This window comes from Oreochromis aureus, linkage group 12, assembly GCF_013358895.1.
Source record: "Oreochromis aureus strain Israel breed Guangdong linkage group 12, ZZ_aureus, whole genome shotgun sequence".
NCBI lineage: Eukaryota > Metazoa > Chordata > Actinopteri > Cichliformes > Cichlidae > Oreochromis > Oreochromis aureus.
The window spans coordinates 27,752,318-27,765,776 of record NC_052953.1 but is presented as its reverse complement, the minus strand read 5'-3'; the positions used below and the strand labels follow the sequence as shown (position 1 = coordinate 27,765,776).

The 13,459-nt window shown below is 43.1% G+C and overlaps 1 protein-coding gene across 3 annotated transcripts in view; it reads left to right on the top strand.

Annotated features, from left to right (window-relative positions):
• rimbp2 (RIMS binding protein 2) overlaps positions 1–13,459 on the top strand; it is a 78,267-nt gene that overhangs the window by 46,602 nt on the left and 18,206 nt on the right. For 2 of the 3 annotated variants that reach the window (XM_039621022.1, XM_039621023.1), the window contains 9 exons: positions 1,438–1,488; positions 1,904–1,924; positions 5,118–5,322; positions 7,179–7,327; positions 8,055–8,134; positions 8,705–8,814; positions 8,900–9,781; positions 12,141–12,292; positions 12,804–13,457. In XM_039621022.1, coding sequence (XP_039476956.1) covers positions 1,438–1,488; positions 1,904–1,924; positions 5,118–5,322; positions 7,179–7,327; positions 8,055–8,134; positions 8,705–8,814; positions 8,900–9,781; positions 12,141–12,292; positions 12,804–13,457 — 2,304 coding nt within the window. The remainder of the gene's footprint in view (positions 1–1,437; positions 1,489–1,903; positions 1,925–5,117; positions 5,323–7,178; positions 7,328–8,054; positions 8,135–8,704; positions 8,815–8,899; positions 9,782–12,140; positions 12,293–12,803; positions 13,458–13,459) is intronic. The other variant, XM_039621024.1, reaches the window with a different exon arrangement.

Below are 13,459 nucleotides of genomic sequence, written 5' to 3'. Positions count from 1 at the left end.
AACCCAGAGCACTCTTGTTTGTCACAAGCGAGCAAATCAGACTTTCACAATCCAAAGTAGACACGACACTTTTTAGACACGCTTTAATAAAGGAAACAAAAGAGGCTCGCGCTGGCCATTTGATGGTTGGCCTTCCTCCACTGTGCACTGAAGCTGACTGTAATGTGAAAGCAATGGCTGAGATTGCTGATAGTGTGAACATGATAGGAATTGTCACCAATGCCTTCTCTGGCAACACTGTGCGCGCCCTCGTGTTGCCGTTGCTGCAGTGTTCTGACTTCACAGTCAGCCCTTCACAGGCAGTCGTTCTCAGCTTTTTTCTCTCATTAACAGAAGCTCATTACTGCCTTATCTTCCTGCAGACACTCACTGCTCTCTGTGTTCTAAATTAATTGCCTGCAAAGTAGATTTATGAAATCGTAAAGCCCCGCAGATGCTCTCGTATTTATGTGGAACGCTTTATTTTTTTTTTCTCAACAGATGTTTCTCGTTTTCATAAGAAAAATGACGCGTACGATGCCGTGTTTCCGTACACTCCTAGTCTTTTAGAATGTAAACCCCCATTTTTCTGGAGCGTGCTAGCGTAAAAAATCAGATCATAAATCTACACCTTTTGATGTAGCCCAAAAACAACTATTTAAACAAACACCCCGGCAAGATGTTCACTGTCTGAAACGGCCATTTACATGCCGTGTAACGAAAAGAAAAAAAGCCACAGCCAGAGTAAACGCTGCAGTATTTTTTATCTATAGACACATGGGCACGCTCAAACTTAGGTTTTTTGCCCATAGATGGAAGGAAGTCGTCCTCTCTTAAAAATGGCTGTGCTCCAACCACGATCAGCAGTTCCTGTTAGCTTTGCAAAAATATACAGCTGTGTACTCTGCCTTGCTCCTGTGTTGTTGACAATGCGTGAGCATTTATGTCACTTTCACCTCTGTAGCTGATGTTATATCTGAAGGAGGAGCCTTACTATGATTTCTGTGTTGAGGGAAACCATAATAGAAGCAATAAAATCATGTGTGCATCTAACCCCTGGGCTGGTAGTCGGAGACTCTTGTGCAGGTGTTCTTCAGCTTGCAGTTGCTTGATTATATTCAGTTTCTTGCATGGACGTAATGCTGTCATGTTGCACAGCTCTCCGAATGATAAGTGACAAACATGCTTAACAAAACATAAAACAGGAGAGGCGAAAATGGTTTGAGAAAAGACGCGATATTCCTTAAGCATTTGACGATATCTTATCGAATCAAGCGACTGCTGGCAAACGTGAATGCGGACGGGAGTGCGTGCCGTCTTTTCAACCATTTTCACCTCGCGCACCAATGAATGCCTTTGAGAGATGCTCTTTGTGAGGATCTCTCGTCGGTGTTTTAAACAGAAACTAAAGCACAGCATAAACTGCAATGTAAGTGAACTGCACCTTGTGTTTCTCAGGCTCAGGTTGAGGCTAAAAAGGAACATGAGGGCGCTGTCCATCTGTTAGAGGTGAGCGTCTGGACTCTGGGGGTCTTGGGGGCTTTGCTGTGTGTTTTTGTGTATGCTGCTCGAGCCGTTTCCTGCTTTCCGTGACCTCACTTCCTGAATTTTTTTGTTTCTTTTGTTTCTTTAAAGTCTTCTTGTTTTAAAACAATCTTGGTCAAAGTATACTGCTTTTTTCCACAGTATCTTTAAAAATGACTTTTGGTATAGAGAGTTGCTTTTCAGGTAAATGAATCATAAAGCACGTAAAAATCTATATTTAGTCTTTGTATTGGCATTGTAATACGGCGATATGTATGCGTGTGTGTTGAAAAGATTGTGATTTTAGAGATGTGTATGAGTGATCACATGTGTGTAATTGTGCTTTATTTCTTTCCTACATCTCTTTTCATTGTATGGATGTGTGTTTATGCTTATACAGAACCACTTGGACAGCATGCAGGTATTTCAGAATTGCTTTTATTTATTTACTTGATATATATAAGTATATATATTTTTACGCCTTTGCCATTAGCGGGATATACAGCAGCCCGGTATGTAGTTTGTCCCATGGGGCCAAGTAACACCACATTGTGAATTAAGATCAACATTTATCTGGCTAAAGAGACAACATAAAAAATGCAGTTATGAGCTGATTTAACGTGCCGTCATGCCTTTTGGCTTTTCAGAGCAATTTTTCACATCGATCTCTTCATACAGCCCTTTCAGCTCGTTTCACAAGGCAAGACTCAGGAGTGGACTCTTTGAAAGGGTGAAACATGACTAATAGATAACACGGAGGTCTTTCTGGCCTGATCATAAAGAAACATTGATGAAAAGAATCAGAAAACCAAGTAACAAAATACACTTTAATTCAATATAAATCACTTGTATCGACATGTATTCGCATCAGATATGTTAAAAGTATATTTACATGTGAGCAAACAAAACTCTCAGGCTAAAATAAGTAAGTTTTTCCAGAGTATAATATTCTCTCTTCATTATAATATGTAGCAGCTTAAAAAGAACAAACTGCATTTCTAGTAGAGGATACAGTACCAGACGGTGATGAATGTGATCCTTTTTCCTTTGTAGCGTTGCATGTGTGTTTATGCAGCATGTGTTTTAAAAACCGTCTACTTGCCATACAACTAACTGTATGATGCTGCTCAAACTAGTGTCTCCTAATTTACTAATTCTGTTTCATAAATGCAGGAATATATTTGTCGTCAGTCTGCCAGCAGCATGTTATATCCAGCAGCAACCTGCCTGCATGAAACGCTGTTTTAACAGAAATACTGATGCGGCGGGCATTGCTGTGATTTTGGGCGGCGCTATATAATTCCACGGTCGCTTCAGTATCTTCCACAGCCTCTCGGACTGCGCTCGGTTTCGGACCGAGAAGTGATTGCTAATGCATTGCATCATTTTACATGGGAAACCATGCTGCAGCACCTGGAATTTTCTATTGAACCTGCCCAAGCGGTCATGTTCAGTTTGTCCGTGTTAGTCTGCTCTCAACGTGTACGGATGATGTTATGCAAAATTTTTGTTATTGTTGAAATCTTACAGAAAGACCGGTACCAACAGCAAGCAGACCTCCGTACCTTGTGTGTGGCTCTCATCTGAAATGTCCAGCACAAAGATAATCCCAGTAAACACAAAATACATGATGATTCAATTATGATTTAATTTATTAAGGGAAAAAAGTTATCCAAACTTAGCGGCCCCTGTGTGAAAAAAGTAATTGTGCCCTAAATCTAATAACTGGTTGTGAACTGCAATCAAGGTTTTTGTGATAACTGGCAGTGAATCTTCCACTGTGGAGGAATTTTGACCCACTCTTCTTCTCATAATTGTTTTAATTCAGACACATTGGAGGGTTTTGAAGCATAATCAGCGTGTTTACGGTCATGCCAAAGCAAGTCAATCTGAATCTGGACCTTAACTCGGCTCATTTTGCTTTTTGTTTTGTTTTTTTGAGTCATTCAGAGTTGGACTTGCTGATCTTTTTGGACCGCTGTCCTGTTGCACAATCCAAATGTTCTTGAGCTTCAGGTCATGAATGGACGTTCTCCTTCAGGATTTTCTCTAAAAGCAGCCACAGATGATCACTCTGCCACCACCATGTTTGACTGCTGGTGCAATCCTCTTTTTGTGGAAATGCTGTGTTACTTTCACACCAGGAAAAAAAGAAAAAAACCTTCCAAAAAGTTCAGCTTTTGTGTTTTTTGTGTCATCAGTCCACAGAATATTTCCCAAAAGCGATCATAAAAACGTCTTTCAGCAAATGTGAGGCGAGCCTTTGTGTCAGCAGTGGATTTTTCCTTGGACTCTCTAATTGATGCCATTTTTGCCCACTCTCTTTCTTATTGTTGACTCATGAACTCTGACCTTAACTGTGAGGCTTGCAGTCTTTTAGATGTTCTTCTGGGTTTTTTGTGACCGCCATCGATGCGCTTCTGGAGTCATTTTGTTAAATTCACCACTATTCCAGCCACATCTGCTCCATTTGGAGAGAACAGCTCTCACTGTGGTTCACTGTCTTTGTAACCATTTCCAGACCGATAGATGTCAACGACTTTGTTTCTCGGCTGTTTTTTCAGATTGACGTTTTGAGCTCTTTTAGCCTACTTCACTTTTTCAGACAAGCTCTATTTGACTGATTTCTTGATTCAACAGGTCTGGCAGTAATCAGAACTAAGCTAAAATCAGCGTTCCAAATAAATTTGGTTAATCAAAGTTTATTCATGATTTAACAAGAGGGGAAATTACTTTGTTCACACAGGGCCAGGTAGGTCTGGATAGCTTTTTCCCCCTTGATGAATCAAAATCATCATTTAAAAACTGCATTTTGTATTTACTGGGGTCATATTTATTATTTAATTTAATATTAAAATCTGTTTGATGATCTGAAAAAATGTAAGTGTGACAAATATAAAAAAAGGGCTATTCTGCATTTCCAGCAGAGATTACGCAAACTGAAGTAAATAGTGCGTTTTATGGTGACTATTCTCAGCTTCGGATAAATACAGACCCAGTTAGTGGAGCACCAGTGCATACTCCATGGATGGTGTGCAGTGTGTGGGATAGACTTAAAATAAACTGCACTACTCATGCTCATCACAGTTTCAGAAACACGTTACCCTCTGCTGCAGTCTGCTTTCAACACTGTTTGCCTTAATTCTCTTAAAGCTTCCTGTTTTTGGTCTTTTTAAGGTCTTAGACAACAATAACAAAAATATATAATATCACCGTCCTCATCCTTTAAGACGGTTTGGGTATGCTTTGAAATAAGTTTTATATGTTTTTATTTGGAGTAGTGTTATTATGAACTGTAGGATGGTTGTGCATGCGATTTGTTTATTGTACCGTCAGTAGTGGTCAAGAAGTCATTTCAAGGTTTCTTTTCTTTGTAATGACTGATCAGTGTTATTAGTCCTACAGTAAATGTCTGTTTTCTTGTTCACGTGTAGACAGTTCAACAAAGCGTCACCTGTTTTAGATGCGTGAACTCTTTCTGTGTCTTTATCATTATTTTTCTTCTTTGTCTCCATTCCGTCTCTCTCCCTTTCCCATCCTTATCTGGTTTTTTTTTCTCTCCTCCTCTGTCGCTCGCTTCTGTCTCAATGCGTCTCCTCCCTCCCCGCCATCAGGCCAAAGTCCGCGAGCTGGAGGAGAAATGTCGGACTCAGAGTGAGCAGTTCAACCTCCTGTCTAAAGAGCTGGAGAAGTTTCGGCTCCAGGCTGGGAAGTTTGATATCCTCAGCACTGAACCCTTAACTGTGTGTGAATCTCCTGGGTCTCCGAACAAATCCCTGTCACAGCTCCTTAATGGACTGGCTGCCCCCACAGAGAAAGGTAAAGGCCATTTGTTAGCATTAAAGCTCATGCTTTCAGCAGATAAATGTTACGCTGCTACTGTAGATCACCTGTATTCAAGTGTAAAGTTAATTAAGATGTATCATTCCAGTCTTATAGGAGCTATTAGTAGTAAATCCCATCATGACCATTTATCAGGACTTCCCTCATAAGAGGTAAAATTAACTAAACGTTTAGAAATATTAAGTCAAAGAGAGCTGTGTCACCTGTAAACTGTTTAAATGGCCTCTAGTATGTTCAACTTTTTAAATCAATGCATAAATTAATCACTAATTACAGCAAAACGTGTAGTTTAGGTTGTTGTTGCTATGTAATTTTGCACATTTACAAACTATAGTTATGTGCTATTTTAAAAATTAATTTTAAAGGATCCAAAGACAAAAGTAAGGTAACGCGTGGTGGCTGAAGAACAGGTGGAATAGCAAAGTGGCTGTGTTACTAAGGAGGGCAGCACAGGTGCTGAGCAGACAGGAAGGAGTGTCCCGGTGAAGGCGGGATCTATTTGTGGGAAAGGACAGTGTTGAGGACAGAATCCCTCTCTGGTGGAGGATGCCACCATGAAAGGTGGGGAAACTGAATAAGTTCAGGGAATGATGCGGGAGGCTGAATCTTGGTACTCCAGCTGGGTATCAGCAGACCGGTTTTCCCTCAGGGTGGGAGTTAATAGATATCATCTATCCTCCCACTGTAGCCACTGGGAGCCAGCAAGTAGAATGACTCAGGAACTGGTTGTAGGTCGTCAGAGAGAGGGCTGTTTAGGCTTTTGGGCAGGTGTGACGTAGGTCGACTCAGGAGTCAGAGGTGGAGTAAAAATATCTTTTTACTTTAGTCGAGCCAGGAGTTTAAGTTACTGTCTGAGTATCAATCAAGTCTCTGTACTGGCCATTAAGACTTTAGCCGACTTTGGCTAGAAAACTGCAGCCGACTCTGAGACAGTCTTAGTAATTGGTTATGTGTCAGCTGACTCAGACTCAGGAACAGTTGCCTGACACAGAAACAATCAAAACTTTAGCGAGTGACTCAAGGAGCAACCCCACTCTCAGGAGCAGGCTGAGAAACAGGAGCAGTTGATTCAGGACCTGGCTTGACCTCACCCAGGATAAGGACAGACACTGGCAGGGACACTGTGCAACAGTGCCTGTGATGTAACAGTGAGCCGAGCAGTGGAGATGCATGATGTCAGCGCTGACTGAATCTCATTGTGGATGCCACTTTCCTTCGTCACCCCTAAAAATCAGCATCCATTGGGCCACTTTTATTCAGTTTGTACTAAATTCAGGTTACCCACACAGAGATCACAGAGCACATGGATGCTGTTAGGTTGAAGAACTAAGAATAAGTCAAATCAAACCAAAAGGAAGAAGACAGCAACAGCAGAGTTCAGGCAGAAACAAGCACACAGTCCACAGATTAATGATATGAAATGATCCAAAAACATTAAGAGCCAGGATGGAACAGCCGGGGAACACAGAGTACACGCAGATGATCACACAGACAACAAGGAGAAGCACAGGACTATAAATACAGACAGAGCTAATTCAGTAAATGATGAAAAAAGGTGAAAGAGATTCACCAAAGAAGTGATGGACAAATAAAACCAAAGCAAAAAAGTACTCTGATAGAGCCACATGAATCATCCTGCTTAACAAAAAAATCATGAAATCAAATTGAATTAAGTCGCAACCTTTTTAAAGGACAGCATGCAATCAAATACAAGATGAAAATTCTGGAGAGTCTTTTTAAAATGAGAGTAACGGTTTGCACTTTGATATTAGTTTTTAGATAGTTCATTTAGATATTGTGATGCGTGGAGCTATGTTGCTTTTGTTCCACAGGCAATGAGGCCCCAACAAGCAGATCTTTGATATCGGAGTTCATTCGACCACTCCAAGTCAGCGGAGACAAGCCTGAGCTCCTCTCTGTCAAGCCAACATTCCTCACTCGCGGTCGAGCCAGCAGTCCAGCGCGGGCTTTACTCTCTGAGGTATATTATAGTGTCCATTTGTACTCTATCTTTTTACCCGTCCGAAATCAGATCAATTCGATACATCTCAAACAAATGGAATAAACTGCGGAAAGACGGTCTAAAAATCCCAAACGACACCGTTGAGATACAGCGTGGGAGAATTCCCAATAATTTCAATCGTTTGCTCCACATATTTGACCCAAAAGCATTTCTGTTGTCACTCAGGTCAGTGGAGCTCTAATAGTTTCTGTGAAAAAGCTTTTTATTATCATTTTTTTAAGCTGAACTCACCAGTATTAGATCCATTCCCTCGCTCATACCTCTGTGATCCCTTACGTAGACGGCACATTTGGGAAAATGCTGATTCATTTTAATCTAAATAATGTCTTTGGGCTGAACACGAGAAAATCCACACAGCGGGAATCCAGGAGGCTTCTCTGTGTTACTCATGCAGATTATTTGGGATTGATCAAATATATTTAGTTGACACAAGCTAAAACATTGAACCAAAGGGAATGTCATACATGTTTATGAGCTTTAAAAATGTTCAAAATTCAAGAAAGAGCTGCGAAAGGAGGAGCAGAATTTTTCTTTTTCGCTGTGTTTGAAAACCTCTGAGCTTCTCCCTCTTTACTGTATTAAAACATCTGAGCAGGCCCTGCCACTGTGTACAGGCGAAAAGTGCAAACATTAACAAGCATTCGGTGTTGAAACTGTGAAAATCTGTGAATGCTTCCTTCTCCAGATGGACAAAGATCTCAGCTCCACCACCAGATCCAAACCACGGTTCACAGGGAAGGTCCGTCTGTGTGTTGCTCGCTACAGGTACGCACACAAAACACACAATTACCATTTCACCCACTGCTGTATTTGTAAAATAAATAAATGGAAAAAAAAAGTTTGATCCTCATGAGGTTATCATTTCAAACCTACAGGCCTTTGTGCTTACGTTACACCACTACCCCTAAACCAAAGTGAAACCATTGTGATCATTTAAAACGGAGGTGGTGGAAAATCTCTCGCACAACTCTTATTCTGTTATTTGCTTTCTCTCGCAGCGCTGTGGTCTTAAATGTGACTCAGTGTTTCGGTTGCTAAAGAAAATAACCTGTCAGCACAGAAAATAATTGGAATCCTCAAGCACACAGATTTGTGAAACAGGGCCAAAGCTTTCAACCCACACTCTCTTCAACCCTCTCATATTTGCAAACAGCCAAATATAATAGAACAGAAAACAAACTTTGTATTTTCAAAGCAGCGATCAGCAAATCGTTTTTCCTCAACGTACATATTATGTTTGTGGTGTTTGATATAAAACAAACCCAGATGGAGAACAATTGCAACAAAAAAGTGTGCACTTTGGAAGCTAATTAATTTGTTTTCAATTTACTGTAGTTACAATCCTTATGATGGACCCAATGAGCATCCTGAGGCAGAGCTCCCCCTGGTGGCTGGGAAGTACCTTTACATTTACGGAACAATGGACGAGGATGGCTTTTATGAAGGTCAGACCTTTTTTAAAAAAAATTATCACTTCTTGCACTTTACCACGTCACCAAAGTACCAGCTGCATCCTTTTTGTCTCCTCAGGAGAGCTGCTGGATGGACAGAGAGGACTCGTCCCATCCAATTTTGTAGATTTTGTCCAAGATGAGGAGGCGCCCTCTGTCCAGCACAGGGATATATTAACTAAAGAACCTGGCTACCTCAACCACAGTAGCCTGAGGCCTCAAAGACCTGGGGTCGGCACAGGAACAGGCATAAGCAGCCTGCTGTCTGACAGTAAATTAGACTGTCTAAGCACCAGCAGCTTGGGCATGGACCTCCTGAGCTCCTCCACCAATGGCACGGGAACCTTGGATGTCAGCATTGACGAGGTCGGTGAAGACATTGTGCCTTATCCCCGCCGCATCAACCTGATTAAGCAACTGGCCAAAAGTGTGATTATTGGCTGGGATCCTCCGGTGTTCCCACCGGGCTGGGGCTCCATTAGTGGCTACAATGTCTTGGTGGATAAGGAGGTTCGTATGAGTGTCCCCTACGGGGGCAGGACAAAGTCTCTTATTGAAAAGCTCAATCTGGCCACAAACACCTACCGCATCTCAGTGCAGAGCATCACTGACAGGGGCCTGTCAGACGAACTTCGGTGCACTCTTCTCGTGGGTAAGGACGTGGTGGTGGCACCTTACTACCTGCGGGTGGACAGCATCACGCAGGTCTCTGCTGAGCTGTCTTGGATGCCCAGCAACAGCAACTACAGTCACACCATCTTCCTCAACGGTACAGAGTATGACATGGTCAAGGCCGGGGGCTATAAGTACAAGTTTTTCAACTTGAAGCCGATGACAGTTTACAAGGTGAAGGTTGTCGCGCAGCCACATCAGGTGCCTTGGCAGCTTCCAGTGGATCAAAGGGAAAAGAGGGAAATCTCTGTGGAGTTCTGCACTCAGCCTGCAGGTCAGTCCTTAAAACGTAAGTCACCCCAGTGCAGAAATAGTTGGTTTTGTGAATCACAGCAGTGGAGGAATTTTCCTCTGCATGGTGCATGGTTGCATGGCCGTGGCTAGAAATGCTGGGATGCCATGCTAGCATGACAAGAGATATCAATGTCAGTCTCTTGGTTGGTTGGTTGGTTGGTTGATCGGTCCATCTTACTGAAGTAAAGCTTCACAAAAGCCTTGGTGGTGTGGCTTTAGACACATAATACTGTTACTACTGCTCAAGGTTTGTGTTGTGCTTAAAATACATGTTGCCTTGGCTTGTCTATCTGTTTTTTCTTTTGCCCACTTGGGGGCAGTATAAAGTTGTTGAGGTGAATGTTGAATGTTTACACATCCAACTGACACAGCAGCGTCTGAGAAAAATATGTAGCAACATACTTCCCTTCCTATATCTCACTTAGTCCTTAACCTTATCTGCTGTTTGGTGCCGATACAAACTGCAAACAGCTGCCTGCTGCATGCGAAAATAAGGTTGATCAGACTCTCGGTGTGAAGCAAAGTCTTGTTGTTTGCAAATGCACCAAGGCAGGTACAAAATGCTTTGGATAAAAGGCTAACACGGCCTTCTTTTTATCCCAGTCTGAACGGTGCTCTTATAGACTTTGTTCTGCATAAAAAGCTTTGATTTCACAATAAATAAAAGCCTGAAAATTTTCCATCTGAAGTACCAGTCATCGTGTTTAATCAGGCACACACATCAAGGTCATTACACTTACAAACATTTTAGTCATTTTGATTTCTCCCCAGCTACCTCTATATTGCCCTCGAGGATCTGTGAGTGTGCTTTTGTGATAAGACGTATAGGGTAGAAACACGAACAAACAAGAAAAAAGACGTTCTGATAAAGCTGTAACGTGAAAAACAGCTTAAGAAGTATTCTGAAAACAAGGGTGTAAATATTAAGCATGCATCTTTGGGATTTCTTCTCCCAGGAGGCTCTTTGTTGCTTGACTGTTGCCAGTGTTAACTTGGGTCTCACGGCCCTGCTGTCAAGCGAGAAAAGCCAAGGACAGGTAAAACTAGTCAGCCCGTTGTTGCCTATAGATTGAATATGGTTCATATTATTGCTTTTTATATGCACTCGGAGGGATGTTTAATGTGTGACACCTTCCATTTACCATGGAAGGAGACACTTCCAATTATTATGGCAGTCACTGAGAGGAGTGGAGCCAAATGGGAGATGACAGAGAGTTATGACGTCAAGAAGTAAAAAAAGAGAGGGAAAGGGGGGAAAGACGGAGATTGAGGCTGAAGTTTGAATTGACATTTTGTGTTGGCAGCTGACAAGCCCGCATGCTGAGAGTTCATTAAACGATCCATCTATTGAATATGTTAATTAGAGGCGTCTAAAATTGTCTGAATAGTGGTGGCAGACAGCCGCTGTCAGTGACGACGGCAGTATCTGGAAGTGCTATATTAGGCTTCTGCACTCAGCGTGTGTTCTTCAAACAAGTTGCTTCATTAGTGCTTAGTGATGCATTTTTAATATTAGTCGCACAGAGCGGCTAGCAGTTCGCTCCCTGGAAATCAGCGTCTGCTGTTTGTGTCCACTACTAATGAAAGTGGCTCCACTGAGATATTCATTTAAACACTCGTTTCGGCTCTCAGAGGAGAGCGCGTTGTTTGTGACGGGGGCCGTTTAAAAATGACAAGAGGAAATGAAATCTCCAAACAGCTACTGCTGCTATTCGGAGACTGCGTTTTCTCCCAACAGTCAGTCTTAGAAATGTGATTAAGATTGCTCTGATGTAGATTCCCGGACGCTCGCGCAGCTGCACGTCACGGCTCGGAGATTCTGCTGACTGACTGACTCCTTCTTGCTCGCTGTGTGGCTGCAGGTGAACGGCGGCGGTGCACAGATGGGCATGTTGTTTAGTATGCATGCAGGATGGACAGATTGAGAAAATAGCAAACTTGTTTTTTTTGATGCTCTAAAGAATATTGTCAGCAAGAGCATGATATTGCTATACATATAGCCAATGTTGGCAGATGTTGCCAGTGCCCCGACATAAACCTGTTTATAGATAGAAAGAAAAATCATCCTACGAGTACATATTGCTATTCAGCCGTCCCCGACTGATGTTATCACACGATATACCAGCTATTCATCTAAGTGAAATAGGGTTTAAATGCAAGACGTGTGCTACAAATCCTCCAGATCGAGAACATACTTATTCCATCCCACAGTGAAGTGGATATTGAACGCCAGCGGTCCACAGTACAAAGGTCAGCTCATTCATTTTTGATCAAACAGGCAGGGATGGCAGGAACAGGCAGTCTGTCTTTATTTCCTCTCTCCTTGTCTGATAAATGTGCACTGTTCTCCGCAGGCCCCCCTCTCCCTCCCCAGGAGGTGCAGGTCCAGTGTGGTCAAACACCCGGGGTCCTGCAAGTGAGATGGAAGCCGCCGCCCCTGACGCCTTCAGGAACCTCCAACGGAGCCAGTGTGATAGGCTACGCCGTGTGCACAAAGGGACAAAAGGTAACAAACAACAAATCTTTTTTTTTTTTGAGTCTTACACTGCAGATCTTAAAATGGGTAGCCTCTGCCTTCCTGAGTTGTAACTTGTCAGTAGCACTCTGTTGCCATCTGCTGGAGGAAGTCTTTAATGTTCATATGCAGCCCTGAGGCATGAGAAATAAACAGGTTTGCCCTGGGTCCCTTTTTCTACAGGCTATTTTTGTTATGCACACGTATATATCCAATAACTACGTTATCTTATTTTGAACTAAATGCCAGATATATGCTTTATTTATTAAGTATTTGACCGTTCCCTGAGAGGTGTGAAGTGAGTGTGAAGTTTAAAAATGGTGCTGTGGCTTCAAATCTGCCTGTAGTGAGTTTTTAAATTATGGTAACTGTCTCGTAGAACTGATATTTTACGACAACCAAGATGTAAAAGCTACAAATGCATGTTGATACGTGTATGTTTGTGTATAAGGACATTCTGAATTGCCCTTTGGTAAAGACTCTGGTTTCTTTGTGAATGCAGATAGCAGAGGTCTTGTACCCCACAGCAGACTATGTGACTGTGGACTTAACCAGGATTCAGGGTCTGGAGGCGAGGGAAGTCATTGTAAGGACGTTATCAACACAAGGAGAGTCCCAGGACTCGCCTGTGGCCATCATACCGCACAATCTCTTGGGCTCTCCACGCCTTTCCCACAGAACCACCGCACCTTCCCATCCCACGCCCCACCCGGTTCACTCACAAACCCACCCTCCTTACCCATCGACGTACCCCCCGAACCACCCTCAGCCCCAGGTGCAGCCTCTGCCTCGACCCCAGCCCCACACGCTGCCCCACGCACAGCCTCACTCGCAGCCCATCCGCCCCCCTCCTCCCTATCCGCAGCCTCATTTTCACCGCAACTCCATGCCCAAATCCAAACCATTAGTAAGTGCCAGAGAGCCAGAAACCAAAGAGCATGAGGTGGGCCTGCGGCCAGCCCAGCCCTGGGAACGTTCCCCATCTCCGCTGCCTCCCATGCGAGGTCCCAACCTGGAGCCACCGCCCTTCCAGCCACAGCGATCTCCATCTCCTCAGAGGATCCTGCCGCAGCCTCAGGGAGTCCCCATCCCCAACACCATCGCCAAGGCCATGGCCAGGGAAGCTGCCCAGAGAGTGTTTGCTGAGGGTAACCGGGT